This window comes from Alligator mississippiensis, chromosome 13, assembly GCF_030867095.1.
Source record: "Alligator mississippiensis isolate rAllMis1 chromosome 13, rAllMis1, whole genome shotgun sequence".
NCBI lineage: Eukaryota > Metazoa > Chordata > Crocodylia > Alligatoridae > Alligator > Alligator mississippiensis.
This window is the reverse complement of record NC_081836.1, coordinates 58,795,144-58,821,867: the sequence shown is the minus strand read 5'-3', so window position 1 is coordinate 58,821,867 and position 26,724 is coordinate 58,795,144. Positions and strand designations below refer to the sequence as shown.

At 53.3% G+C, this 26,724-nt stretch overlaps 1 protein-coding gene across 1 annotated transcript in view; it reads left to right on the top strand.

Moving 5' to 3' along the window:
- Positions 1–21,504, top strand: part of SCNN1B (sodium channel epithelial 1 subunit beta) — a 28,251-nt gene extending 6,747 nt beyond the window's left edge. Inside the window, exons 2-13 of the mRNA XM_006268421.3 lie at positions 2,888–3,206; positions 3,973–4,291; positions 5,052–5,242; positions 9,392–9,495; positions 9,921–10,084; positions 10,709–10,816; positions 15,045–15,162; positions 15,890–15,965; positions 16,140–16,197; positions 18,701–18,762; positions 20,365–20,440; positions 20,963–21,504. Coding sequence (XP_006268483.1) covers positions 2,896–3,206; positions 3,973–4,291; positions 5,052–5,242; positions 9,392–9,495; positions 9,921–10,084; positions 10,709–10,816; positions 15,045–15,162; positions 15,890–15,965; positions 16,140–16,197; positions 18,701–18,762; positions 20,365–20,440; positions 20,963–21,343 — 1,968 coding nt within the window. The 5' untranslated portion in view covers positions 2,888–2,895 and the 3' untranslated portion in view covers positions 21,344–21,504. The remainder of the gene's footprint in view (positions 1–2,887; positions 3,207–3,972; positions 4,292–5,051; positions 5,243–9,391; positions 9,496–9,920; positions 10,085–10,708; positions 10,817–15,044; positions 15,163–15,889; positions 15,966–16,139; positions 16,198–18,700; positions 18,763–20,364; positions 20,441–20,962) is intronic.
- The last annotated feature ends 5,220 nt before the right edge of the window (positions 21,505–26,724 follow it).

The following is a 26,724-nucleotide window of genomic DNA, read 5'->3' as shown; positions in this document are numbered from 1 at the left end:
AACGTCTCGAGGTGCCTGTCCCAACGCCTGACCACCCCGATAGAAAGTGCCTCCTAATCTCCAGCCTTAATTTCCCCTATCGCAGCTTGAGACCATTGTTGCTGGTCCGGTGCCCTACAGCCAGGCGGGCCTGATGGTTTCCCCAAGGTTACCTAGACAGATCTCCCTGCCGTGGGACCCTGCCGATGCGTGGGAGTCTGCTGCCAGGACAGCCGGAGGGAGTTTTCTCCATCTTGGCGTGCACTTGAGACGAGGTGAAGGGTGTTAGGTCTGGGCTACCAGAGAGACACAGCTCCCAGGACTGAGCTAGCTTCTGCACCTCTGCACAGCATTGCCTTGCGCTGCGTGAACATACCTTCAAACCCATCGTACTTGCAGCACAGGCCAGACCTGCAAGGCTTCTCCATGTGCTTCCCACAAACAGCCAAGCTTTCCTGTTACGATCCAGCTCCTCTGCTTTGCAGCTGAACAGCAGACTAGCCCAGGGGAAGGAGCATCCAGGAACATGGCCTTTAGGCCTTTTCCTTTTGGACGTAGAAAGGACCTCCGCCTTGTCAGGGCCTGTGCCCCAGCACCTGTCTGCCGCTACCACTTCCCTTTGCCCCTTTGCTAATTGATCTACTCGGGGCTAAAACGATTAAGAGTAACTTTGCCTAAAAGCAAAACCATTCAATTTAGCTTCTGCGTAGCTGAATATCACTGATGGTCGAAACACGGCTGATCCCGTACCTTTCAACATTGCTGCTTCCAGTATGCTTCATGCCACACGCAGCAGGGAGCTTTGATTCCTCCTGCCAATATTTTAAGTTTCTGAATGGTTGTCTAAATGACAGGTCTTTTCTCTTCTGTTGTGAAATTCTGCCCCAAGATATAAAGATTTAGTAACACACATTCCCGGCGTACAATCGCAGCACAAAATGTACTGTTTACTCACAATCCCGATGCAAAATATGCCGCATCCTTCACGTGAGCAGTGCAAAGCGTACCGATGGTATCTTCAAGACAAAGGAATTTGAAAAAAATCATCATATTGTCCCTTCTCCGGCAGGCGACCTCCCCCTATGGCCAAAGTAGTCTTGTGAAAGAGTCACGCCTGTGTCCAGCCTCCCGCTCCCGCTCCCGCTCTCCTGGGGGAAGTGGAAGTATCTGATGACTGATGCGTTGCCAGTATCTCCCCCTCTCCAACCATTTTAGAGTGGACCCCTTTGGGCCCCTTTCACATTGCAGATTAAGCTAAGCTAGCCTGGATACCGTTCAAAACCAGCTCAGCCTCATGCAATTTGACCACCAGCGCAGACAAAGGCTGAAGACCAGACGGGGCAGGACAGACCGTTCTTTGCAGTCAAAAGGCTGGTACCTTCCTCTGGGATAATGCAGCTTAGGCGGCAAGAGGCTCCCAAATGTTCCACAATGAATACTCTTCCTCCTTGTACACGTTTCATCACCTGTGTCTTCTGGGAAGGAGTCTCTGTATAGCCGGAGGATAACACGAGACATCTCCAGAACCCTTCCAGCGCTGGAAGTGAGAGCTTAAAAGTCTAAAACTGACTTCCCCCGGGGTAATACAGACCACGAGGAGGGAGTCAGACGGCTGCTATACGGTTCATACTACCCAGCTGATGAGCCTGACAGGAAGAACCTCCTCCGCGCTGTCTCGCTGCAGACTGAGCCGAGGTCCGTGATGTAAGATCTGAGCGCGCACATCCTTGACCCACCAGAGCAGACACATGCAACAGATGCAAGTTAACTGAGACCTAAATAGGTTCCTAAATCTCCTTTCTGCCTGGACCTCACTGGCTTTCCTTAGCTGAGGGCATGATAGGTCTAAAGAGTCTTATGCATTTTATTCTATCACCCAAGTTACATAATGAAATTACACAATCTACACGTTGCACAATCAATCTACCTGCCAAAAGGCGTACGTTGTACTGCTTGGCATTGTAATGGGAGCACCTGGATGTTAGTTTTGAAGACAACACCCAGTCCATTTAGGCACCATAACCTGGAAGGCTCTCAGAAAAGTCTACATATTCTCTGTCCAGAAATGGACGGAGGTCCGGAGACACGGTTTCCTTCCCCGAGGCTGCCACTGACTCCATGGGCAAGCCACTAATAGGCAAAGTTTCAGAAACTGCCTCACCGTGTTGGTCTTCCCTTTCTGAGCACCGAGGTGCAGACAGCTATGACGCGATGCTCTGAACTCTCCAAGTACCTGCCAGGTCCAGCAACCTTGGTGGGATGCCGAGCAGATCTAATAACTAGATCCTAAGTCAGCTAACCTGGACGCCCAAATCTGAGAGACCCCCTTTGAAAAGGTGAAACTTAGGGTCTAGACACACGTACAGTTCTGCTGTTTTAAAGGGGCTTGGGAGACTTCTAGGTAGGACTGTGGGTCAGCTGAGCTGTTGCAATGGCCCTGTGTGTCTGTTCCCAGTAAGTGAAGCTAAACCATGCTAATCTAATCCTGTTTCAGTCAGGGGCGGGGGGAGACGGCCTGGTTTAACTTCCATTGATCATGGCTAGGAGCTGACAGATTACCAGTTCCAGCTGATTCCGTTCACCAGTGGTCAACTCCCTTTCCTTCAAATGGTCCAATTGTCCATCCCTGCAATTTTCCTGAGCCATAAAGCCTTTAAAATGTGAGGCATAATCCTTCTCCTCCCCAGTGTAATTCTGTTGTAGCCAATGGAGCATCTCCTTTGCAGAGGGATTTAGAGATGAGAGAGGGAAATCTGATTCTCAGTGTCCTAAAAGCATTGGAAAACTGCAGGTCCTATTAACATGCCATTATCCCAGATACGTTTTTATTTTCACAGAGTATTTGAGAGACTCTAAACCCTTCTGGTCACAACTAGTTTGTTCTGACTTCTTTTTTCTCTGTTTACAGACAGTAAAATGAACCTGAAGAGGTATTTCATTAGAGCGCTGCATCGCCTCCAGAAGGGCCCGGGATACACATACAAGGAACTATTGGTCTGGTACTGCGATAACACCAACACGCACGGGCCTAAGCGCATCATCCGAGAGGGGCCAAAAAAGAAATTCGTCTGGTTTTTCCTGACTCTGCTCTTCGCGTCGCTAGTCTTCTGGCAGTGGGGGATCCTCATAAACACGTATCTCTCCTATAACGTCACTTCGTCTCTCTCCATCGGATTTAAGACCATGAAGTTCCCGGCTGTCACGGTGTGCAATGCCAACGCCTTCAAGTGAGTCTCCCTGATGCTCCAAACTCCCCTGCATTAGCCGTTATGCTGACTTGCTACGTGGCGCTCCCAGTGAAGGCTGCCACGGATCAGTGATGCTCTGCCCCGTGGGGCTCCGTGCAGATGCTGCACCCAGGAGTTTATGATGTCTCACTAATTGCACATGTAGATGCAGCCAGTACCTGGTGAAGTTAGGCAGCAACAATGATGATTTCACTGGTGCCACTTTACATTCCCATAGTGTGGCCCAAAGCATGAAGGAGACGCAGAGATAGCCGGTTGACTTTGGGGGTGTCTTTTATTTCCAGATTAGATCCCTGTAGAAGTTAGCTGTAGCCCACGAAAGCTTGCGTTCTCTCCCTTTACTTTAGTTAGGCTATACGGTGCAACTCTACCCTGCCTTCTGCTTGATTTCAGACTAACGCGGCAAACTTCAGCCAGTCAGCTGGCTGCCAAACCAGGCACAAAAGAACGGCTTGAAAGATCATGTAGTGTCGGTGATATTCATGCTGTATAAACCACAGCAAATTACCATAATCAGGATGACTGGGTTTGTCTCCTGGCTAATGTTACATCTGGTTTTTGCACCGGTGTGGCAGCCAGAAGGCACATTTTAGCACAGATCACACTTGGCTCATTGTTCAGTAACTCCCTGACACAAACCAGGCTCTGCCTTCCCTGCACAGAGCCGGTCCGAGGGCTTGGAGGACTCTCCGCTCCCCGCGACTGCCACCCGTGTGGCACCTGCTAACGGCTCTTTGTCCTTCAGGTACTCAAAGGTGAAGCATCTGTTGAAAGAGATGGACAAGCTGATTGATGCGGCCCTGGAAAGGATCCTCCAGTGCGGAAAACAGGACCCGTTCTCCCCCCTGGCAGTGAACAGCAGCGAGAACGACTCGCAGGCGCTGGACCTGCAGCTGTGGAACCAGCTCCCCTTGGTTCTGATTGACGAGAGCCACCCCGACCAGCCCATCATCGACATCTTCACGACCAACCGGACCGGCGCCGGGACCCAGCACAACAGCTCCTCTCCCAGCCCATCCAACACCACGGCAGAAGCCAAGAAGTACAAGGTGGCCATGAAGCTGGTAAGGGGAGCTTCTGAGAGTTACTTCCGTGCACGGTGGGATACGTGGGGCCCGAGTTGCACTCTGCAGCTCCCGATGGGAACCAGGCCAGGCACCAAGCCTGGCACAGGGGCTCACGGTGATGCGCCCTGCATGGGGGTTGCCTACGGGGCCCTGGGCAGGGCTGCACTTTTGGCAGAGCCAAAAGTCTCTCTAGTGCGGAGGCCAGTGCAGGTGGGAGATGCACCGTCCTGAGGATTTTCTAGCCACAGCACCCTATGGAGGCAGTGCAAAGGCCACGGCTGCACCTACAGCCCCAAGGCTGCCTGTGTAGCTATCGCGGTGCCTGGCAGATGTGCCCGAGGGTGATGCGGCAGATGGCCTTTGCTTCCCGGCCAGCCCGGTTTCTCCTGTGAAGAACCCGTGACATCCAATGCACCCTAAAGAAACTCCTGGGGGGCTCCTGGTTTGGCCAGATCTTGGGGGCTGGCTTTACAAAGCACCCTGTGGGATCGGTGAGGGGGTGGTGTCCCCTACGGCCCTCCTATAAGGTGAGCAAGGCCTTCTGCACCCACTCCAGAGGGTGCTTCAGGACCCCTGCAGAGAGCGGGGAGTTCTCTGACCGGGTCTCTGGGAGCATCCAGCTATCCGTGCAGCTCCCGTCTGCCTTGGTTCCTCTTCAGTTCGTCAGGAACGAGCAGGCGGGCTGGCACCGGGCGGGCGGGCGGGCAGGAGGAGAGGAGAGAAGTGGCCAGCAGCGCTTGGACTCGTGTGTGTTCAGTGCAGGGAGAATGGCACCAGCTGCGTCTACAGGAACTTCACCAGCGCGGCCCAGGCAGTGATGGAGTGGTACGTGCTGCAGTCCACCAGCATCTTCGCAAAAGTCCCCCTGGAAGAAAGAAAGCAGATGGGCTACCAGGCCGAGGACATGATCCTGGCCTGTCTGTACGGGGCAGAGCCCTGCAACCACAAGTACGTGCGACCCACTCATCTCCTCGCCGTGCTCTGCCAGTTGGGGTGCGAGGGGGGTGCAAGCTTTTCCCAGGGTCCATTGGCTCGAGCAATGGCAGTGCTCCCTGGTGAATGCTGCAGAGCCTTTTCCACGGAGCTCCCGGGTTTGATGCTGGCTGGAGCGGGCGTGCAGGGGCAGAGCAGAAAATATTCCTGGTGAGGCTGGCATGCCCTGCAGCCGGTGGTGTGACTGCAGCATGGGCAGGCATGCCTGCACTGGCTTTTCTCGGGCTAGCTCTGTGGGGAGGGCAGGGAAGCCATGGCAGCAGGGATCCCAGCATCGGCTAGCTGCCCGAACAAGTTCCCCAGTCCCAAACTGGGCTTTGTACAGCCTCCGATTCACTTCATGCCACGAGGGCACGTGCTGGGCTCACGCTGCCCGCCTGTGCTGTGGAAGGGACACGTTGATCTTTGTATGACCTGAACGTGTTTGCTGGTACCCGCTCACAGCCCAGGTTTCACGTGGCGCAGAAATCCCTGCCGGCAAAATTCCAGGAGGATGCGGATTTTAATTCATTGCAATTAGCGCCCAGTTAGTAGTCAGCTAGGAAAGTCTGAAGACCTTCTCTGTTTAATCCTGAGCAGGGGCGGGTACCTGGCTCTGGAAGGGAGGTACTCACTGCGAACTCGACGCTATTCCTCAGAAACGATGCTAAGCAGCAAATTATTCATGAGTCAGGTCAGGCATTTCACAGCACCGATGGCAGAGCTGGCTTTAGGGCAGCAGGTATCAGACTGAAGCCAAGCTGCCCACAGAGCTAGTGGGAATGAAGTATGCTTTGCACCGATGCCATTGTGTGCTTTCTTTCTTTTATTTGCACCCGTTGAGTAATGGAGACCGTGTCTGGGACTGCAGATCTGCACCCTGCAGCTCCTGCCAGTGGAGACATCTGAGCGGCCTGGTGCTGCCACGAGTGCAGAGGCTTAATCACTTCTTTCAGAGGGTTTTAATTTGAGAAGTCACCTGTTATACGATGCAGGTTTGCCTGCGCACGAAGCAGGGGCTGCACATCACTGCTGGTTACATCCGGGCTCCTGACGTAGGCCCCGAGCAGATCTGCCCACACGGTTCTGGTATCAGTGATGCCCCGGGTGTGGCGTGAGAGCTCTTCATCCGCAGGACGTTCGGATACCAAGTGGCAGACCAGCATATGCTTTCAAATCAAGTTAAGGGGTGGCCCGTTCCTATGAAAGGCTGTATTTTCTCTGTGGTTTTGGAGTGGAGCCTGGATTAAAATGAAGGGATTCACATACCAACAGAGGGGAGACTGTGCCCCAAAGCCTGCGAAGGGGGTATCAGCATATACTCTGCTTCCCTTTGGAAGAGCATATGCTGCTTTATACTCTACCAAAGTATATATCAGCATGTATATACTGCAGATATCACAGCAAACAGGGCTGGCAGGGCTCTCAGGGGGTCACATCTAGTCCAGCCCCTGCTCAAGGCAAATTCAACCCCATCTAAAGCATCCTGAGCACGGATTTGTCCAGCCTGTACTTCAAAACTTCCAGGGAGAGGGATTCCCCACTTCCTTAGAGCTGGACCAGCCTCAGAGCTCAATATCAAGATCAGCTTTCTAACTTGAATTGCAATTAGGGAGATTTAAGCCCATTATTTCCTGTTCTTTCCTCTGTGAATACAGGGAGCAAAAGCTTGTCATTCTCTGTATACTCATCTTTCACGTATTTAAAGACAACTATCAATTCCCTACCCCCATCCCTACCACCTTCTCCAGATCAAATAATCCCAGTTCCTCCAACCTTTCCCTGTAAATCAGGTTTTCTAGCCCTCGGATCATCCGTTGCTCCCTTTGGACTGTGTCCAGTTTGTTCACATCTTTCTTGAAGAGCGGTGCCCACAACTGGACACATGGCTCTGGGTGAGGTGTCGCCAGTGCTGAAGAGAGAGGAAGAATCGCTTTCCAGGACTTGCATGAGACACCCCTGCTAATACGTCCCATCCCAATCTGCCACTGGCCTTTTGGCAACAATACTACACAACTGGACACAACAGCCCCGTCCACAATAGCCCCCGGGTGTTTCCTGCAGTCCTAGCCTGGCTAGCTGTCCCCGTTCTGTACCTGCACACTTCATTGCTCCCTGCTCAGTGCGGCCCTTTGCGCCTAGGACAAGCGGTAGACCCATGTACAGCACCCTGCTCACCCCAGGAACTGTTCATCCAGTCTAGACACCCCTGCTGCTGACTGGTGTCAGGCTTTAATAGCAGCCTTCACCTCCCTGCCAGGGGCTGCAAAGAGGATGGAGCTGGACTGGTCTCAGAGGGGGCAGACGGCAGGACAAGGAGCAATGGGCTCACACTGCAGCAAGGGAAGTGGAGGTTGGGTATTAGGAAACATTCTCTCATGAGGAGGGTTGTAAAGCACTGGGACAGGTGGTGGACTCGCCATCCTTGGAGGTTTTGAAGCCCCAGGTAGACAAAGCCTTGGCTGGGATGATGTAGCTGGGGCTGGTCCTGCTTGGAGCAGGGGGTTGGACTGGACGTGACCTCCCTTCGCACCCTGAATTTTCTGTGATTGTATAACTGGGCATCAAGACTGGGCACCGACTCCTCGTGACCTTGGATGAGTTACTCAGGCCACAGTTACAGGTAAGAGCTCAGCATCCTCACAGCAAGCCGGCCCCTGGGAATCTGCCAGCGAGCCAGTAATCATTCTCTCGATCCAACCTGCCGGTTGGCAGTTACAAGCCCCTGGTTGCACATTTTTTCTTACCACGGGTTTCTGGAAAATGCACTTTCCCGCCCTCACTTCTGCAAGCCACGGACCTGTGTTTGTGGTTCTGGGAACAGAGCTATAACCCCAGCCCGGGCTGTGATGCATTGCCACACAGTGTTTGTACAGCACTTAACTGAGCTCTCCCCGAACAAAGTCAGGACTTTATCCAAACGCAGCTAATCCCTTCTCGCAAGCCAGGGCAGGCACTTACAGTATTTGGGTCTGCGCACCTCTGCCCGCTGCAGCGCTGAACTGGAAAGCACAGGCGGGCTTCCTTGAGCTAGAGGGCAGCAAGGGGGGTAGGAGCTGCAGGGAGCCTCCCCCCTCTTCCTCCCCAGCTGGGCACACTCAGGCCTCGTGCTTCCTTGACACGATTTGGGCTCGTGCGTGTGGGGGCTCACAAGAGCTGCACTCCCGGAGGCCCTGGCTCTGCAGGACGTGGGCTGACTCCCAGAGCTCCTCCGGGACAGCCCAGCAGGACTGTCTCAAGCCAGCCCCGAGTCCCCACATCCCCTGTACAGTTTGCAACCCTGGCCTCTTAGCTCTCGGTTTAAATGTGGGCATCCTCTCTGGAGTGCCTCCCCCCTGCACCGCATGATTTCATTTTTGCTGGAAGGCTTACATGGATGGGGCTGCCGCCAGTGCCCTCGTTAGGCCATTCCTGGGGTCAGGCAGCACTGGCGGCTGGCCCTGTGAGCAAGGATCAGCTATATTGCAAGAGCTCCAGCCAGCCACCCTCCATCCATTGCTTGCATGGGAACGATCCAGCCATCACAAAATGAGGCAGGGGCACAGGCCAGCCATGAACCAGGCATAGCGTGGAAGCCCTCCCTTCACGGTGCCTTAAACCCCACGCTCCGAATTCAGGGTTGTCCTTAAATGAGGATGTCATCTGAATGATGCGATCTGAGTGTCTTTGGGCACCTGGAGGTGAAGAGCATGGAAGGACGGCACATGCCGGGGACTGCTGCCAGCACGCACCTTCCCAGGGCCCGTGTCCTGTCCAAAGGGCATTGCTCCTTTGCCAGCCAGCGTCCTGCCATTGGGCTGGGGCAGGGGATCCAGCCGGGGAATCTGGAGTCTGTCACGCTGCCAGGTTTAAAAGGAGAAAGGTAATATTAGTGTTTGCCAAAGGAATGAATTGAAAGACTTCAAACAAGTCCCACCAAATTTCTGCTAAGACTTGCTGCCATTTTCCAACAGCAAATAAGGTGCAATTCCACAGCTGAGCATGGAGCAGCGGGGGCTGGAAGGAACGGCGGTATTTGCGCGTGTAGCAAAAGCAGCCAAATCCTCCAACATCCGTTCCTTCAGTCCCACTCTTCCCCCACCCGCTCGCTGTCCGAGATCACAGCTTGCTCTGCCATTCTTTCAGGAACTTCACCCAGATCTATCACCCAGATCACGGCAACTGCTACATCTTTAACTGGGGCATGGACCAGGAAGCCCTCATTTCCTCCAACCCTGGAGCAGAATTTGGTAAGAAATAAACCTCCGGCTAAGAAAGAAGGGGGAAAGGATGGGAAGCGTCCCCCTGGCAGCCAGGCTAATGGGTGGTATTGCTTTGTGGGGCTATGAAGCTGCTTTGGGAGAGGGCAGGGGATGCACAGGCGAGGAAGAGGAGTGGGGGACAGAACTAGCCTGACGAGGAACAGGAAGGAAAGCACATTTAGGCTGAAGACCTGTGCAAGCGCCCTCAGGCTCAGGCATTTCCGTTCTGCATGTTGGCCCCAGCGTGAACACTGGGTGACCTCAGAGCCAGGCCTTTCTCCTCCGCAGGGCTGGGCTTTCCCCAGGGGGCAAGCTGAGAAGAGGGTCCTCAGTTCTCCCACGATCCCCCTCCGTGCTAGCATCAGGTCGGCCCCACGCGCTCTGGTTTTTAACGCTGCGTTTGGTGCCTGCAGGGCTGAAGCTCATTCTGGACATCAGCCAGCACGACTATATTCCCTACCTGACATCTGCGGCCGGGGCCAGGCTGATGCTGCATGAACAGAAGAGCTTCCCGTTCCTTAAAGACCAGGGCATCTATGCAATGTCTGGGACAGAAACCTCCATCGGCGTGCTAGTGGTATGTGCGGCATTCCAGCAGTGCAAGTCGTCTGGGAGCAACGCTATCTGATGGGCCTGCAGCCAGACTTGTTTTCAGTCTTGGCTGAACTGGCTCAATCCACAACTGTCGAGTTACGCGCTAGCTGTGGGTCGGCACATTGTTTATGGAAGACTTTTATGCAACTAAATGCTTTACCGAAGCCCAGGGATGCAGCTCACGTTGCCTCTCCCCTGCTTCCATCAGGGGGGCACTGCTGTAGGGGTCTGGATGTGACCCCGGAGCCCAGGGGACTGGCTGCTGTCAGGGCAAGGAGCTCCTTCCTGCTCCCACTGATGTTACCCACCGTACCGCCCTTCTCAGTAGCCTTCGCAGCCTTGGCGAGACCGGGGCAGGTGGTGCCTCTCTTTCTGAGCTGGGCAGCCTCCCCTTTGTAAACACTTACACCCCCGAGCACAGAGCAGTGACAGGTATGTCTCCCATAAACACTTGTCCCGTAAGTTTTCCCAGAGCTTTGTTCTGCAAATACCTGGGATCACGGAGGCCTCGGCAGGATTGTAAAGAACGTGGGAAGTGCAGGATGCGTGTCTGGAGGGACCTGGCCCCGGGCACGCAGCAAGCAAGGCGGTTCTGGTCTCCTTTCAGGATGAACTCGAGCGGATGGGTTACCCCTACAGCGACTGCACTCTGAATGGGTCCGACGTCCCCGTAAAAAACCTGTACAAGGGATTCAACACCTCCTACTCCATACAGGTAAGAGGTATTTTGAACCAGAACAAGGTTTCAAAACATTCTTCCCCTAAACCCTTCCTGTTTTTAACCTTTGCGCTTCATTGCTAGACCACGAGAAAGTAAAAAGCAATACGTCAGCATCACTAAAACAGCAGAACAAGCAGCACAAATTAGAGCCCCCGTCCTGTCACTGCTTCTGCGTTTCAATAACTCGCTGTGTGCGAATTGTCTCATCGAGTCCCGTGGGAATGTCAGGGCACGGTGCCACGATCAGAAGTGGAGCAACTCTGGCTATTAATTCAGTTTAATTAAGCCACCAGCAGAGAGTATCGTCAGGTATAATGCTAAGTTTCTCACTTTCCCCCCAAATACAGCTGAGCAGAGTGAGAGCTGGGTGGAAACGGTTCCTTTCACTTTATCCAGTTGGATTTTGGGGACTTTCCTGTACCTTTCTGGAAAGCTGCAGTCTAGCAAGTTTCCCAGCATTCCTTACTCTTGCACAAAGCACGGGAGCGTGCAAGCAACGCAGAGCGATTTGGTTCACAAAGAAAAAATGGCAAAGCATTTTTTTTTTTGCAGGTTTGCTCTCTGGGAAAAGACGTGAGATGAGGGATGCTGGATTATTAGTATCTGTATATCAAGGTGCATCAGATCTGGGATACCTGTGCACAGTCTCCCAGGAACAGCAACCTTCCTGCTGAATTCCTCCCAATTTTCCTTCTTTTCACTTACCTCCAAAAAGCCATCCCACGTCCTGCCTGTCTGCCTCTTCCAAGTAAAGATTTGTAGAAGACGGGGAGGACAGAAAAGGGCACCGGGATAAACAATCCCAGCAGTCATTTTTTTAGAGAAGCCTGGGAGCTGCTGGGTGAACTGGAACGGATTTTGGAGCCAGGCTGCAAAGGGGAACCAGAGCTCCTAAGTAAATGTCAGCATCCACCAGCTGTGCTTTGTCCCATGAGCAGGAAAATGACAGGCAGGACGGGCAGCTAGTGCAAGAGGCCTGGATGCAAACAGAGAAGGGAGGGAAGGTGCGAGAGGTGGAAACGAGCCCAGCAACACAGGGGAGAGTGGACAAGGGGCTCAAAGAGAGAGAGAACTGGCACTCGGGAAGAGGACACTAGGTCAGGGAGACTAGAGACCAAAGGCACTCTCTAAAGGATGGGGAGTGCGTGTGTGGCTCGTGATGGATGAGGAAGACGATGCTTGAGAGCACTTGTCCGCTCCCGGGCTGAGCACTCACAAAGGAGGCTGGGCAAAGATGCCAAAATATATACGTGACATTCTTAGGCAGAGAAGTCGCATCAGCACGACAGACATCCGCTTTGTAGGTGTCAGGGATCCCGAGCAATCAGACACGCCACCAGCCCCGGCGGCACGTGCTTCACCAGGTGGGGATGGCACAGGCCTGTCTACCCGCAGCAAACAGCTCAGCACGGGCTGCAGTCAGGTGCCGGTTACGTCGGTGTCACCCGCAGTGGCTCGCGGGCCAACGAGTGCTCCAGCAGAGAGCTGGAAGACGAGACTGAGGATTGCAATCAGAAATGCATGCTCTTAGTGTCACCTTGCCAGGCTTTTTCCTCCTAAAGCAGCAAGAGGACACAAACCCGTGTCTGGTTGCTGTAGGGCTTTGGAGGAGGGACGTGGCTGGCAACCCACTGTCAGCAAGGACAGGATGTCATTGTCAGTCGTAGCGAGGTGGCATTTGCTTTTTTGCTGTGATGTTTATTATAGGTGGCAAGCCTATAATAAAAATCATTGCACATGTTCACCCGAAGGCCAACTTTGACCTCTCCGGGGATTCTTGAACAATCAGCACAGACCTCACCCGCTGCATACATTAACACCATGGGGCTATTCAGTGTGGGATAGCCTGCCTCCGTGGGTCGGCTGCAGCGTAAATACCTCCGGCAGTTCTAGATAGGAAGCCATTCAGTGCTTACATTCTTTGCCTTGTGATTGTAACGGTCAAATATTTGGGAAAATAGTGTGACTGCTGCTGCTCCGGTGCATCCAGAGGCTAAAAGTGCCTCTGACTTGTGTAACTATTATGCCGTCTGTTTTTACCGGGCTGCACCTTTACCCTGCCCAGCACCCTGCAGACAAACAGGCAGAGCTACTGCCGCCTTGCCAGGAGACAGCCGCGCGCATGGGGCCCCTTCTCATGGAAACCTGACTTGGGTTTTTTCATGATCCTTTTTTCTTTAAGAGAAATAAGCCATTTTCAGATGGACACATGGGGTTTGGAAACACAACTCCCCTCCTGCCTTTCCTTCACTTCAGAAGCAAAGGGGGAGAAACTGGGAACACGTGTGCAGTCAGTGGAGCGGGTGAAGCACGGTACTGGTTTTTGGCATTCACCCGCTCAGAGCCGCCCGGGAGGCTCTAGCCAGGTACCACGGGGCTGGATAAGCACGGCGCTGGGCCGCAGTCGTACTGGTGAGGACCGGCAGACTTCTGGGAAGTGAATTCCCCAGAGGAACAGCAGAAGCCCTTTAGCTCGAGGCTGGAGAGTGACATCTTGTACTGGGGTGGCCTGCCAGGTATTTCATCCCTCTGCCCTCACAAAAATGTACCCACCATTGCACCACTTTGCAATACTTTGAAAGAGGTTGATAGAAATGCTTAAGCAAATGCTTTAAATGTTTCTAAAGGATGACTCAGATTCCAGACGTGCCCACATGAAATTCATGCCACCCGGGGGAGGTCTGGAGACTTCTCAGCAAAGTGGAACTTTTTCATGGCTGTATGATCAGGCAGCAATAAAGTCCTTAAATATTTTATATTGCACAAACCGCTCTGGTCCTGCCACCCTGCCAGAGCTCCCTCTCTTTTCACAGAGCCTCTAATGCTACTTTCACAGTTTCATCCCGTTGTGACGACTAAGAAACACCATTCCCCGCACAGGGGTCTCATGCAGAAGAGTTCATGGCAGAGCCTGAACACGTCTTTCTTAAGCAGGCAGCTGGGACCCTCCCAGGGGAAAGAGAGCTCAGCGTTACAAAACCTGCTGCCTGTAACAAAGCATTTCAAAATGATTAACTTTTACCAAAAGTCATGGCAGCCCTGTCTCAGCCAACACTAGAAACAGTCTCAGCATCAGGGATGGGATTGCACGTCTCTGTTTCTCTCTGGAGGGGGGGCTCAGTGATTAAGGCATCTAGTTCGCCTACCCTCAACCAGGCAACCCAGCTGTGAATAGGAACCTGGCCACGTCCCTTCCCAGCGTGCCATGGCGCGTGTTCACAATGCCGACCCGATGAGCCATCTAGGTTCAGACAGACCTTGGCCTTTTCCATTTCCTAGCCACCCAGTAGCCTTCAAATAATCCAGGCCCCGGCACGCATTAATTTAAAGATGCCACACATGCATGGCGGAGGTGTGATTTTGGGATCAGGGATCAGATCCCAATCATGCTCTACTTATTAGTGCAGCTGGTTAAAACCTAGGTGTTCCCTGCCCAGCATGACCCAGTGCAGGGCCAGGGCTGGGGCCAAAAATCAGCTGACTACTGGCCCTGGCCCTGGGGCAGCCCCAGACTGGCACATATTCAGTTTAAGGCACGCACAAACCAGCACTAAGGTTGGGAGGCGAAGCACCAATCTACATGACACATGGAACATTTTTGTGGCTGGTTTGCCATTTTATCTGATGGCACCTTAAACTGGGTGCACATGTAGCACCCTTACCACTTACACTGTGATTAACACATTAATTGCACCATAAATATAACGTGTAGGGGGACCCTAATACAATTAACTGCTTCTTGCATGCCACTCCCTCTGACTCAGTTACTCCATCTGAAAATGGGCTAAGTGAAGTTTACTCACTGTGGTAAAGTGCTTTGAAAGCTTCAGGGAACAACCCAGGTGACAGGAGAAGGAAAGCAAACCGTGATTCTGCCACTACCACGAGGTCATTCATTGCAAACACATCCCTGGTGTTCATCTGCCTCACCCGGGCGCTGCTGTGACTTCCCAGCACCTGGCAGTGCGTTCTGATTGAAACACGTGCTGTTTAATGACCAAACCCGCCTGGGAGAGCCCCTCGGTTACAGGGTGCAGTTTGTCCCACCAAGCTGATGCCTGGCCCCAGAGCTGAACACTTCTCTTACGTGGGTCCTCAAGAGCCTTCCCTCCAGCTGTTAGAGACAGGCTCTTTGCGAGCCCAGCTGGAAGGTGCCTCTGCAGCGCAGGAGCGGTGTGAGAGCGGATCGCACTTCTAAAGGCCCCTTGTTCCCTCTCTGCAGGCCTGTCTGCGCTCCTGCTTCCAAGCTGAGATGGTCGAGAGCTGCGAGTGCGGTCACTATCTGTTCCCTTTGCCCGAAGGGGTGAATTATTGCAACAACGACGATAATCCAGACTGGGGTAAGAACACGAGCAGAGCTTCCAGGGATGCCATGGGAAGAGAGCGGGTGCAGGGGAAGCTTGTTATCTGTGCCGGGGAATGAAACACTTGCTCAGATACACTTAGCAGCGCCCTTAGCTGTTTGCTAACCAGGTCCAGGCAAGGAAGGAGCGAGATCTCCCTGCTCTGACCTGAGGCAGAGACGTCTCAGCTCTCTCCTAGCTTCGCTCGGCAGGGACACAGCGACACCACCCAGTAGGCTGGCACTGGATGCTCCCCGCAGAGGAGCAAACAGAGGACACCTGCCTCCCTGCACTTCAGGTCCCCTAGCATGGAGGGAGACCCAGGGCTTGTCCCCGTGTTTGCACAGATCTCCCCATCTGCCTCCTTCCTCTCCTACATGGTGCCACGAAGCACCTGCGACCCTCAGCACGCAGCCGTGTCTGCTCCACCAAGAACGTCCGAGCGTCACAGCTCTCTTGCGGCAGAGCCTGCGGGAAAGGACACGTGACAGACGCTAGTCAGCGATCTTGCACAACAGGCAGAAGCCCATTGCATCTATTGGACTCGATAATAAACAGCTACCTAACCCAGTCAATAGGCCATTAGTAATAGCTGTTTGCAGGTAATTGTCTGGTTTCTCTTAAATGGACTTTCCAGGCAACAGCAGGCTAAGGGGGAAGCTGATTTGTGCAACAAAGTGCTCATCTGAAAGGATTCTGTTTGCTTTTTATTTTCACCAAACAGCCTATTGCTATTCTTCACTGAGATCAAGTATAAGACACAGGCAGTTTTGTATTGACTCTTGTAAGGAAACATGCAAGTAAGTACATAAAATATCTCTGCCAGCTCTACAGGTGGAGGGACTCCTGCATTTCATCCTTCGCTGAACTGATCTTCTTAAAATCTAAATGAATCCTTTGTCTGAAATCCAGCTCACCTCCGGGTGATCCCAGAGGGGCAAGCGCTGTCTTAATGCTCCTTGTTTGCTTTCCAGTGACACGCAGTACAAAATGACCATCTCGATGGCAGACTGGCCGTCTGAGGCCTCAGAGGTAAAGCCCGTTTCTAACTTTAAAATGGGGATTAACAACGGGATGTACTTCTCTCAGCATTTATGGCACTGGTGTTCACATAGGCAACCCCTCTTCACTAAACTGCTTTTTCCAGCCCACGGTCAAGGAGACTGTCTCCAGCACATAAAAGTCAAACGGGGAACAACCAGCTCTCCTCCCAAAGGATTTGGCCCAGCAAAGCCGAATCTGGTTCTACAAAGCAGATATTAAAGGCTCAAATCTATTCCCACCTCCTTTGGCCTCAATCAGAAGCAGCTGCTTTTAGGTGAGTGGGGTGAGAATAAAGGAGAAGGGAAGTGAGCGGCAGGCTAACCAGGACCGTCGCTGCTCAGCGTGTGAAATGTCCTCAGTGGAGTTCAAGTGCAATAGCCTACTCGTCCAACGACCACAGCGCTTGCTTTTGTAGCTCGCTGCAGGGCGGACAAGTAGCCGCACAGCCGGGGCATTTCAGGAGTGTGGGGCAGGGCCCCCCCCCCGTCCCAGGGGCTTCTGATCACCAGCGAAGGCTACCACATAAAAAACCTTGTTAGACCGACACGCTGACGGGCCCGAAGGACACTAACAGCCTTAACTCTGCTCCTTCAAGAACGTGACAGGTCTCCAGGGCCACAAGCTCATTCTGGACCTCTAAGGCATCATCATCATCATACATCATTTTTGCAAAATCTTTGATACGCGTGTGCTATCCTCTGGTCTGTCCTACTCTGCACATGCAAGGCAGAAGTCCATTCCTGTTCAAAACTGCACAGTCAAAATGAGCTTTATATTATGCTGAGGGCCATCTCCAACTCCCAGCTCCCCTCAGACCCGCATGACTGTTTGTCATAGAGGACTTCAAAGGGCTTTGAATCCATGAAGTGATCGGGATTTAGCCCTGAGGGATCCCGGAGGCTGCCGGGAGCAGGAGATGGTAACGGACAAGTGAGCGTCCTGCTCAGTCACAAGCCACATTGATGGCTCTTGCCGAGCGAGAAACAGGTAAGAGCCATCAATTATGCAAAGTGGAGCCAGTGCCTCAGGGACACGTAACATTGCTAGAAAATGCTCCTGCTGAGCCAGCTCCGCAGCTGGCACCATCGCAAGTAAATGCCACCAGGAATACGGGCTCAGCCCAGATCGGCGGAGCAGGCAGCAGATGTGGGAACAGTGAGCAGGGCTGACAGGGAGTTGCCAGCTAGCGCCGGGGAAGGTGAGCGCGGAGCCGGAACAGCCGCTGCCTGCTGGAGGGGGATAGCGAGTTGCGGTCACCCTCTACTACATCCCGTTTTTCTCCCTACGTGGACCGGGTTAAAATATTGTACAGTGAGAACAGAAACCCTGATGCTTCTCTACGGGGAAGTTGTTTTCGGTTGTTACCCAAGCTCCGCGCTCCAGGACCCCGTCACCTCCTCTCCCGAATTGTGGTGACTTCCCGCAGATTCAGGATTCTTCTCTCCTTTCTCTCGGTCTCCGTCCCTGCTGCGCTTGCGCTTTGCTTGCTCTTCACGTCCGTTCTCTTCCGAAAGGGTACAAGCGCACAGCAGGATGGCTGTCGCACAGAGAGCCACACCGGTGCTAGGCCGGCAGACACTGGTAACTGGACTACACTCCTTCCAGGGGCCTTGGTTACTAGTCTTTGCCATCACATCATCACTGCTGCCGTTCCTGTGCAGATGCACGTCCCCTCGACTAACCCCCCTTCCAATGTTAACCCCAGTCGCATTTATTCGAACATTGCCATTAGCGCATAGCAGGCACCTCAGCTGCACAGGCTGGCGTTTCATTAGCGTCAGCTGGTGCCAAGCATCCCTCCGGAGGGTCAGTCTCCGAGAGGTTTTCCCCATCACCTCCCCACGGTCTCACTCTGATGCACCGATGCTAAAACGTGACAGCTGCTAACGGGAACTAACAGAAAAGTGGGACATGGCAGACTAGCGATTGCTGGTCTCATTGGCACGGCTGTTCTCCCTGCTGTTTCTCTTGCGGCCCGCTTCCCGGCTCAGAGAAAAGCCCCTGCCTCGCTGCCCCCGACCGACCCCCAGACTGCTTTACATGCAGTAAGGGCCCTGGTTGTTAAGTACTCGCAGGCGGCGGCGATTCCAGCTTTCTGCACGTGGTTTGCAGGCCTTGCATTCTGGTATTTCTCTTCCTCAAGCCACATGTGCCCCAGGGCTCGTCTACACAGGGAAACCCAGGAACATTAGTCCATATTAAATGAGGGTGTGAATTCAGTGTGGACCAGTTAAACTGCATTCAATCCCCTGTGGATGCACTTCTTCAAAATTAGAGTGGCCTTCCTCTGATTAAGCTTGATTCGCTTTGGGAGCGAGTTAAACTCACTTTAATTCTGATTAAGTGCCGACACAGGGATTTGATGCATCTTGATGAATATGCTTTTCATTTGAATTGACTAAGCCTGAACTCACTTCTCTCTGTCCCTGTACAAACAGCCCACAGAGAGGGCATTTGTCATTTCATTGCTGAATCCATCTTCTTTTCCTAGGACTGGATTTTCCATATTTTGTCTTATGAAAGGGATTTGTCAACAAATGTGACTCTGGACAGGTGAGTGAAAGAAAAGAGCTCTCGCCCTCTTATCTAAAGAGCCTGCTACCTCTCCGGTAAGCCCTATCCTGGGGCAAGAGACCACTGTCAAAGCTCGGTGAAGCGCGGGGGGCTCAGCGTGGTCTGCGTGCCAGCTGGGCACCACTTATCATGGCCTCCCAGATCACCACTGGCTCGTGGATCACGGTCTGGGAACCAGACTGAGTCCATTGTGGAATCACTGTTCCCCATGAAGGGACGTACAGGTGGTGACCAAGTCACCCCGGAGCCGTCTCTGATAACCGCGAGAGTCTGAGCTCGGAGCCGTCCACCACAGGCGCTTTGTCGTTCTCAGGCTTGGAGAGAAGGGCAGAGCCCAGGACGTGGTGCTAGAGGTGAGCCCAGGGAAAAACAAGTCAGAAGGAAGCAGGTCATGCTAAACCAAAGCTCAGCTGGCGAACATTCAGTTCCCAGCAGCGAGGGCTGGTCGGCGTATCACATCAGCCGTGTCTCTGAGATATCGAGCTGCAAAGCCACATGACACGAACCTTCTTGATGCAACTAGTTCTAGCCTGACGGCGAGCACAAGGAAATCGTACTCAGGAACATTTGCTTATCTTTATGCAGGAAATTACTGCCTTTCATTTTTTATAGCTAAAACCCAGTCTTGTTTTATGCATTTAGTGCATATGCTTAGTCAGTCTTAGCCCACTGTGGCTCTTGAGGCATGGTGCTGAATCAGAGCAATCATGAGGCTGGGTAAAAGAGGTCCACCAAAGACAGGTGCAATCAGCAGTGCTTGGACACCAACCTAAAAACGAGACTGAGAGATACCAGATTGGCGTCTGAGAAAGACCAAGCTCTGGGACAAGCAGCAAGTACATTAACAAGGCTTGCAGGGGAGTTTCCTAAGCTTAGAACAATATTATTGTCATAAAAGCAGTTTAAGAGAGAAATGAACAGGAAGCTGCCATGAGGCGCAAGGTTGTCAGGAAAGAGCAACTAGAGGTGACAGACATCGTCCCCTCGATTTCGGCTCTGGAGTCCAGAGCTCCACAGCTGCTGAAGCAATCGGTTTTGGGGAGGGCTGAGCGCCCATGGGGGTTATTACTTGGAAGTCATCGAGCTGTTACTTAGAAGCCTAACTCAAGGGCATCTGTGTTTACAACTCACATGGAGCTGCTGCAAAGCTGTCCTCCTTCCCGAGCAGCTCTAAAAACCAAAGGGAAAGTGGTGCAGGACACACCAAGCTGAGTACGTCATGCAGACGGTTGTGTCCCCGCACTGGGTTATCCCCGGCAGAGACCTCAGGGCCTGCCCAACACCCCCGCGGGCAATCAGCTCTTGGAAAGCTGTTCCAGTCGAGTTCCCCAAGGCTCCCAGTTAGCTGTGCAGTAGAGTCAGCCTACGAGGTGCTCGAAAAGCGGGTCCCCCCACAACACTACCCCCAGACAACACCATTTCCCCTGCTCTGCATGCCGGGGGGGCTTGCCATAGGAAGGAGATGAAGGTCTCCCACAGCACCGCTTTGCGAGGCTTTTTAGGGATGTGTGTGATCAGCTGGACCAGCAAATCACAGCACAGACAAGACTGGAAACTGAAGGGATTCTTTTGTCTTCACAGGCACGGGATCATCAAGCTCAACATTTACTTCCAAGAGTATAACTACAGAACCATCTCGGAATCGGCTGCTACAACCGTGAGTCCGAGACCCGGTTCCTGCTAGGCAACAAACCTGCCGCCGCGCGTTTCCGAGAGGCGGGGACCCGCAGAATACTCGCTGCAGCCTCTCTGCTGTCCCACGCCCCGGGCAGCAGCTACGCAGCCAGCACAGAGTAAATCTGGAGGGCTGGGAGGCATCGTGTGCCCTGCCGTGCTGTCCCAGCTACCTGCTGGAGCAACAGAATCCCTCCTCCGGGTCCACTGCAGCCTGCGTGGCTGGCTCCACAGGCCTGCATTCATTCCTCCCTCCCGGTTGCTCCTTTCCGCTCCTCCAGAGTGTGTGTGTGGGGATAGGAGTTGCTCAGGGACAGCGGGAAACATCGCCCCAGGGGGAGTGCGCTGCCTTCCCAGCTCGCCAAGTCTGTAAAGCAAGCGAGTGAGACATGCTACCATGTGCTCTAAGCTCCCACATTCCCCTCCTTTAAGTCAAGCAAATAGTTGCCCGCTTGCTTCTGGGGCCAAAGGGAAACGCAGTCCTGCCCTGCCCTCCCTCTTGCAGATCGTCTGGCTGCTGTCCAGCCTGGGAGGCCAGTTCGGGTTCTGGATGGGGGGCTCCGTGCTGTGCCTCATTGAGTTCGGAGAAATCATCATCGATTTCCTGTGGATCACCATCATCAACGGCATCAGCTGGTGCAAGGGCCTGAAGCAGAAGCGCGCCCAGACTCGCTACCCCGACGCGCCTCCGACCGTGTCGGAGCTCGTGGAGGCTCACACCAATTTCGGCTTCCAGTACGAGGACGGCAGCGTCACCCCTGGCAGTGGCAACTGCTGCAGAGGAAGGCTCCCCCCCGAGCCCGGCACGCCTCCCCCTAACTACGACTCACTGCGCGTGCAGCCCCTGGACGTCCTCGAGCTGGGGACTGACACAGAGCCAGAGTGAGCTCGACTCCTTCTGGGGCCTGGTCCGGCTTGACGCAGCCCCTGCAAGTCACGGAGCAACGCTGTTAGTTCTCCAGTTTTTCTAAGTTAAACACTTCCCAGTTGCTCCCCTCCCAAACCCCCCCTCCCTCCCGCTGCAAATAAAATGTTCATTGTAAAGACGCTTTTCATGTATAAACCCAGTGTCCTGTGCTGACCATATTGCCCATGAGGTGTGCAACTCGACGTAGCACCTGCGTGGTTGGTTATAAGATACACCCCAGATTTCTTTCAAGAAGTATTTTTGCTCCCTTGGTTCAAAGTGCTTAACAACAAGCAGTGTCAATGGTGGACAGCTCCTTGTTAAATGATTTCCCTAAGTAATCCCAGCAATACCCACTCTATCTAACGGGTCAGGATGCCAAGGTAGCGCCTACAGCAAGGACAACTGGAGGGTATTAGAAGGGAGAACAATCACAAGGGAAGGACTATCAGGAGGGCGCAGGATGGCGTCTGTGGCCCGACAGCAAGGCTGGTCCCAGCAGAGTCCGTGCGTCGGGTCTGCCCTCCATCCTGTGCCTGGAACTGAAGTCCTGCCGTCCTCGTGTTCCTGCCTCCCAGCAGCCAGAAGTAGCAGCACTGGTCGAAGCACGCGAGGAGCTGCGTCCTCTGCTTCCTGGAGCCCGTGGGTCGGCGTTCGTGTTCCTGTGCTCATGGCATGGCCGCCTCGTGACTGCCGTCCTGCCTGCATAGGCACATTTGTTAATGTGTGATAGAGAGAAATACTTCGGGCTCCAATAAAGACGTAGGTGCATGGGGAGGGTGGGGGGGAGCATCAGGTCACCCAAAGCATCCTCCTTGGCAGGAAGCACCAGCCATCTTCATGGACTGGATGAGGGCTGGTCCTTGCAAAGGGAGAGGCTGATGACTGCGGTCACCTGCAAGCTTCCCTGGAACTAGCCCTGCCCTGCGCCTACTGCCCAGCCCTGTTCTCTTCCTCTTCCCAGGTATTTGTATTGTGGGTTTATTTTGCTTTTCCACTGGGAGCTGGAGAGAGGCCATGGACTCACCTGTCTCAGAGCCACGCTGTTCCCAGAAGGAAACGATGCTTTGTGTAACCAAAGAGGAGCTGTGTTTTATTGCACTCGTTCTGCAGAACTCCAAGACGCCTGAGCATCGAGCCAGATCACGCTCAGCTCTGCAGTTCCTGGCAGCGTGACTCAGAGCACATCACAGCTCCCCAAAACTTGCCTGCACAATGGGGATGATGCTTTCCCTGTGACATCAAGGGGCGCAGCCCATTCACTGGTATAAACCCCCTTTAAGATCCACAGGTGAAAAGTGTTATCTGAATGCAGTCTTGTTGAACAGCTGCAAACTACCACAGGAGAGCACGGCTCCCACACCACCTGTCCGCGCTCCCTCCATTCACCGCAGCGGTGGCCCTCACTACCCCTCACGCTGCTGAGCAAGATGCTGCAAGAGCCAATGCAAAACCTTCAGCGGTGCCTGGCACATTTTTGAGGCCCTGTTTTAGGCCGGCAGCCTGCCAGCGGCATTTTGCTGTAGGACTTTATGTGCCGAAGTGATAAACACCGATCGATGTTCAGATTCCTTGACAGCGTCAGAGATGACGAGAGCTCGGCACCGTCAATGCAGGGCAGAGCTCCGTCTCCAACAGGCCAAACTCATCCTCGCGCTTAGATGCAAGGATGCTGGGTCAAGACCTACTGGTCTGTGAACCAGGACCAACCCCCTCTGCCCCACAACAAGAATCATATGGCAGCTTTGTCACTTGTCGAGGGGGCAAACTGGGAGCAGGCAGGATTGAAAGCTTTGTCTTTTCTGGTAAGGATCAGGATCAGGTGGGAATTATTACAGGCATATAGGTCCAATGACCCATCCTTTAAGGTCCCAAAGCTCCTCCGTTCCCTGGGCCACTGTGGAGACAGCTTTTTTTCCAAGGGGTTTTTCTGCGGGTTGGGACGTAGCTGCCTGGGTGTCTTTCACCATTAGCGTTTCCGCAGTGCAGCCGCTGTCAGTCTATGTCTGAATTTTTCCACCACTTGGACAGTTAGATTTCCTGCAGATGGAGTAGGGACCATCAGTAAAACCAGTAATAGCTTTCAGATGGGTAGAAACATAGCACGCACGCCCTGCGACTAATGAGAACGACAGAGGCTGAGCAGCAAGGACTAATCAGGAACATCCCTTCTGAATTCCATTCATTTACTTAACGACTTTGGCAAATTTCTAGTTCAAAAAAAAAAAAAAAGAATTACAGTGAAAGACTTTTACTGCCTGTCTCAGCCCATTAAATACTTCAGCACATTTATGTCAATTGGCTAATTTACCAGCAGCATGGAGTAGTCGGCCTTCACGCTGCAGATCCAATCCATGCTCTCCACCAGCAAATCGCATCTTTTTATTAAAATGCTACTCCAGAAGATCTGGAGAGACAGAAATCCCTAATTCTGCACCTTTCAGGAATAAACGTACTGACATGAACATGAGCAACACTTCACCACTGCTCTCCGGCCTCCCCACGTATCGGCTCTTCCACCCTTCTCTCCCGGTCAACAAAGGCAGCTATCTGACACGAGCTGCAAAATGCGCCTGCGTAAGCAAACGTCTTAACACCTGAAGGAAATGGGCACATCAAACACAGCAGCATCATAAATGACTCATGCATTTTAGACCGCTCTCATCACAGAGATAAAAAGTTACTGGATCCCTGCAGATGCCATTCCTGGCATTGCAAAAATGAAACAGGATTCCCCCCATTCTGTCAACCCAGAGGAAGTTTCTGCTCACAAGAAAACAAGCATACACCTCCCTTTCGTTACACAAATGTTTCTCGGGCACAAAGGACTTCTACATTTAAGGTTCTGACACCGTCAAAGAAGGTTAATTACTTGGGAAAGACTAGTCTAAGGCTCCTGGACTGGAAGGGAGCTGGCAATGCTACACGTCCAAGGTCTCACGGACATTATGAGGTTGGCCTAAAACCAGAGAAGGTTAAAAACAACGCAGGTTTGAGTTCTTTATTACTTGACTTCATGGGTCAGCTTTTCCAGCGTCTCTCTGACTGCTAGAAACAAACCTTTTTGAATGAAAGCCGAGACGCTCACATCACCACATAGTCACAGATCCAGGAGCTGGAATATCAGGAAGACACGCCAGCCCCGAAACCTTGATGTTACTACGAGTTACAGCCAGCAACACACTGTCTATGCAGGAGCCCCGACTAGAAACTGCTTCCTGCTCCTGGCCGACGAGCTGACCTGGTCTCTGAGACCCTTGACGGAGTAGCACGGAGGCAGGGGGCAGGGGGAACGGAGCCGCTGGCCTGGAGCAGTCCTTGACATTGTATTTTGTTTCAGCGTGATGGGAAGAGTCCCATCCTAAACCTGGACACTTGCGAGAGGTCAAGAAACACAAATCAGAACCTGAGACCAGAGGCAAGGAGGGCTGGAAAGGAATACATGCCACATATAAAAGAAATACATTTGTACATAAACAAGTAGCTCAGTGCCAGAGACAAGCAGCAGATTCAGAAAGGATGCAAGACCTGCCCCTGGCCTCTCCAGCATTTCAACCTCCTACCTGGCAGGGAAAGCCCCACGCAGGAGGCCAGAACTTGTTAAATATCAGGGCTACACAAGACCAGGACTTACGATGCGCCCATGGTCACCCAGTGGTTTTAAACCCATGAGACAATCTGATTCCCAAGCAGGACAAACTTTTCTAAATAGAGGCGGCCACTCCAGCGTAGCTTCTGTTTGCACCGCTCATCCAACTGCCATCTACTGAAACCAGTTTCAAAGGAGGCTTTTCCATGTCAGTAAGTGGAGCCCTGGGTGGGGCGTCCCCCCACCCTGTAGCAACAGCACAGCTCCTGCACCATGACCGCCCCACTTCCCAAGAATCAGATCCCTTCATGTGTGGATATGCAACAGCTGACTCAGTTCCCCAGAACCCGTCCCTAGCCCCGAGACAGCACTGGGGTGAGCTCAGGCATCAGCAAGGGAACCCCATCCTGCACGGGGCAGAGGAGGGGCGTCCGGTGTGGGCGACAGGTTTCGGGGGTGATGTGGAGCAGACTTGCTGCCGTGTCTCACAACCACAGTCCCAGCGAGAGGTTTCCCCGTCTCTCGTTCCCCTGTTTGCGAGTGCCTGTGCAAGCCAAGCAGCTCGGAGCGCGGGGAAACCAGCTATTCCAGACAGCCACTAATATTATGCAAGCAGGTGTTGATAGGAGCTCCCCTAGCGCTCAGTACATCGAGAACTAAATCAGGAGCAGGTAGGTAAAAATAATCAAATTGGCGGCATGACAGAGGAGAGGCAGTTAGGAAACCTGCTCTGGACAGCAGGATCCAGTTCTTGCAAGAGCTGCCCCAGCCCTGTGCTGCTCAGCTCCTCACTCCCCTGCTGCTCCAGGAAGGGACACTTCCCTCACCAAACAGGGGCTGAGTCCATAATGCGGCCGTGTGTAAATAAGGGCATGCCCTACTCCTCGAGAGTGCTTTATGTGCCCGGTCAGAACTGGGCAACCGAGCTCAGCCTTGTGTCCACCTAGCCCTTTCTAGCACCTTGGCAATACACCTCCACTTAGTGGCTTCCTGGCCACGCACTGCCACGGCAGTCTGCAGCAAGGGGAAAACCTCGCTCCCTCCACGTACAGATGAGCCAACAGAGATGCAAGGGAGCAGTTTGCTGAACACAGCAGTGCGACACTGGGAGCCAGGTCTCCTGCCTTCCACGCACTGGTGTGGCAGCTACTGGACTTTATAGCCTCGGGTGTTTGCAACAGGTCCCAGGTCCGGCGAGCGCCAGCGGCTGCTCCACCCAGAGCCAAGCGGGGTTAGCGGCAGGCCTGGGATTTTGTTCCACTTGGCCTTGTCATTGCCCCAGGCCCTTCCTTACACCGCAGACACAGCGAGCTTGGACAGGGAGCTGCACAGAGACAAGGGCTTGCACTGCTCCAAGTCCAGCCCTGACCCAACCATCTGGTCAGTCAAAGCCCCCTCAGCAAGGCTCAGGCTCAGTCAGGCCCCGACCGCGAGCCTCTAGAACTGCTTTGGCCAAGAGAGTGGTAGGTCGGCAGACAAGACATGGTCACATCTGAACCCAGAGACAAGAACCAGCGTCTTCAGAGCTCTCAGACCTTTCCCCTTAGCTGGGCGCTTGCCCAGGGCAATTCATGCTGTAAACAGCAATAACAGCAGGAGGCAGGAAACAAAAGGCAAAGAATAACCACAAGAATCTTCACTTGTGTTATGAGGCAGAGGAAGGATGGGAGAGGCACAAACAATGAGATTCGCCCCTCACCTGCTCAGGATCATTGGAACAGCATGTACTCTGGCAAGACAGGGGTGGTTTGCTGTTCCAGGCACTGCCGGT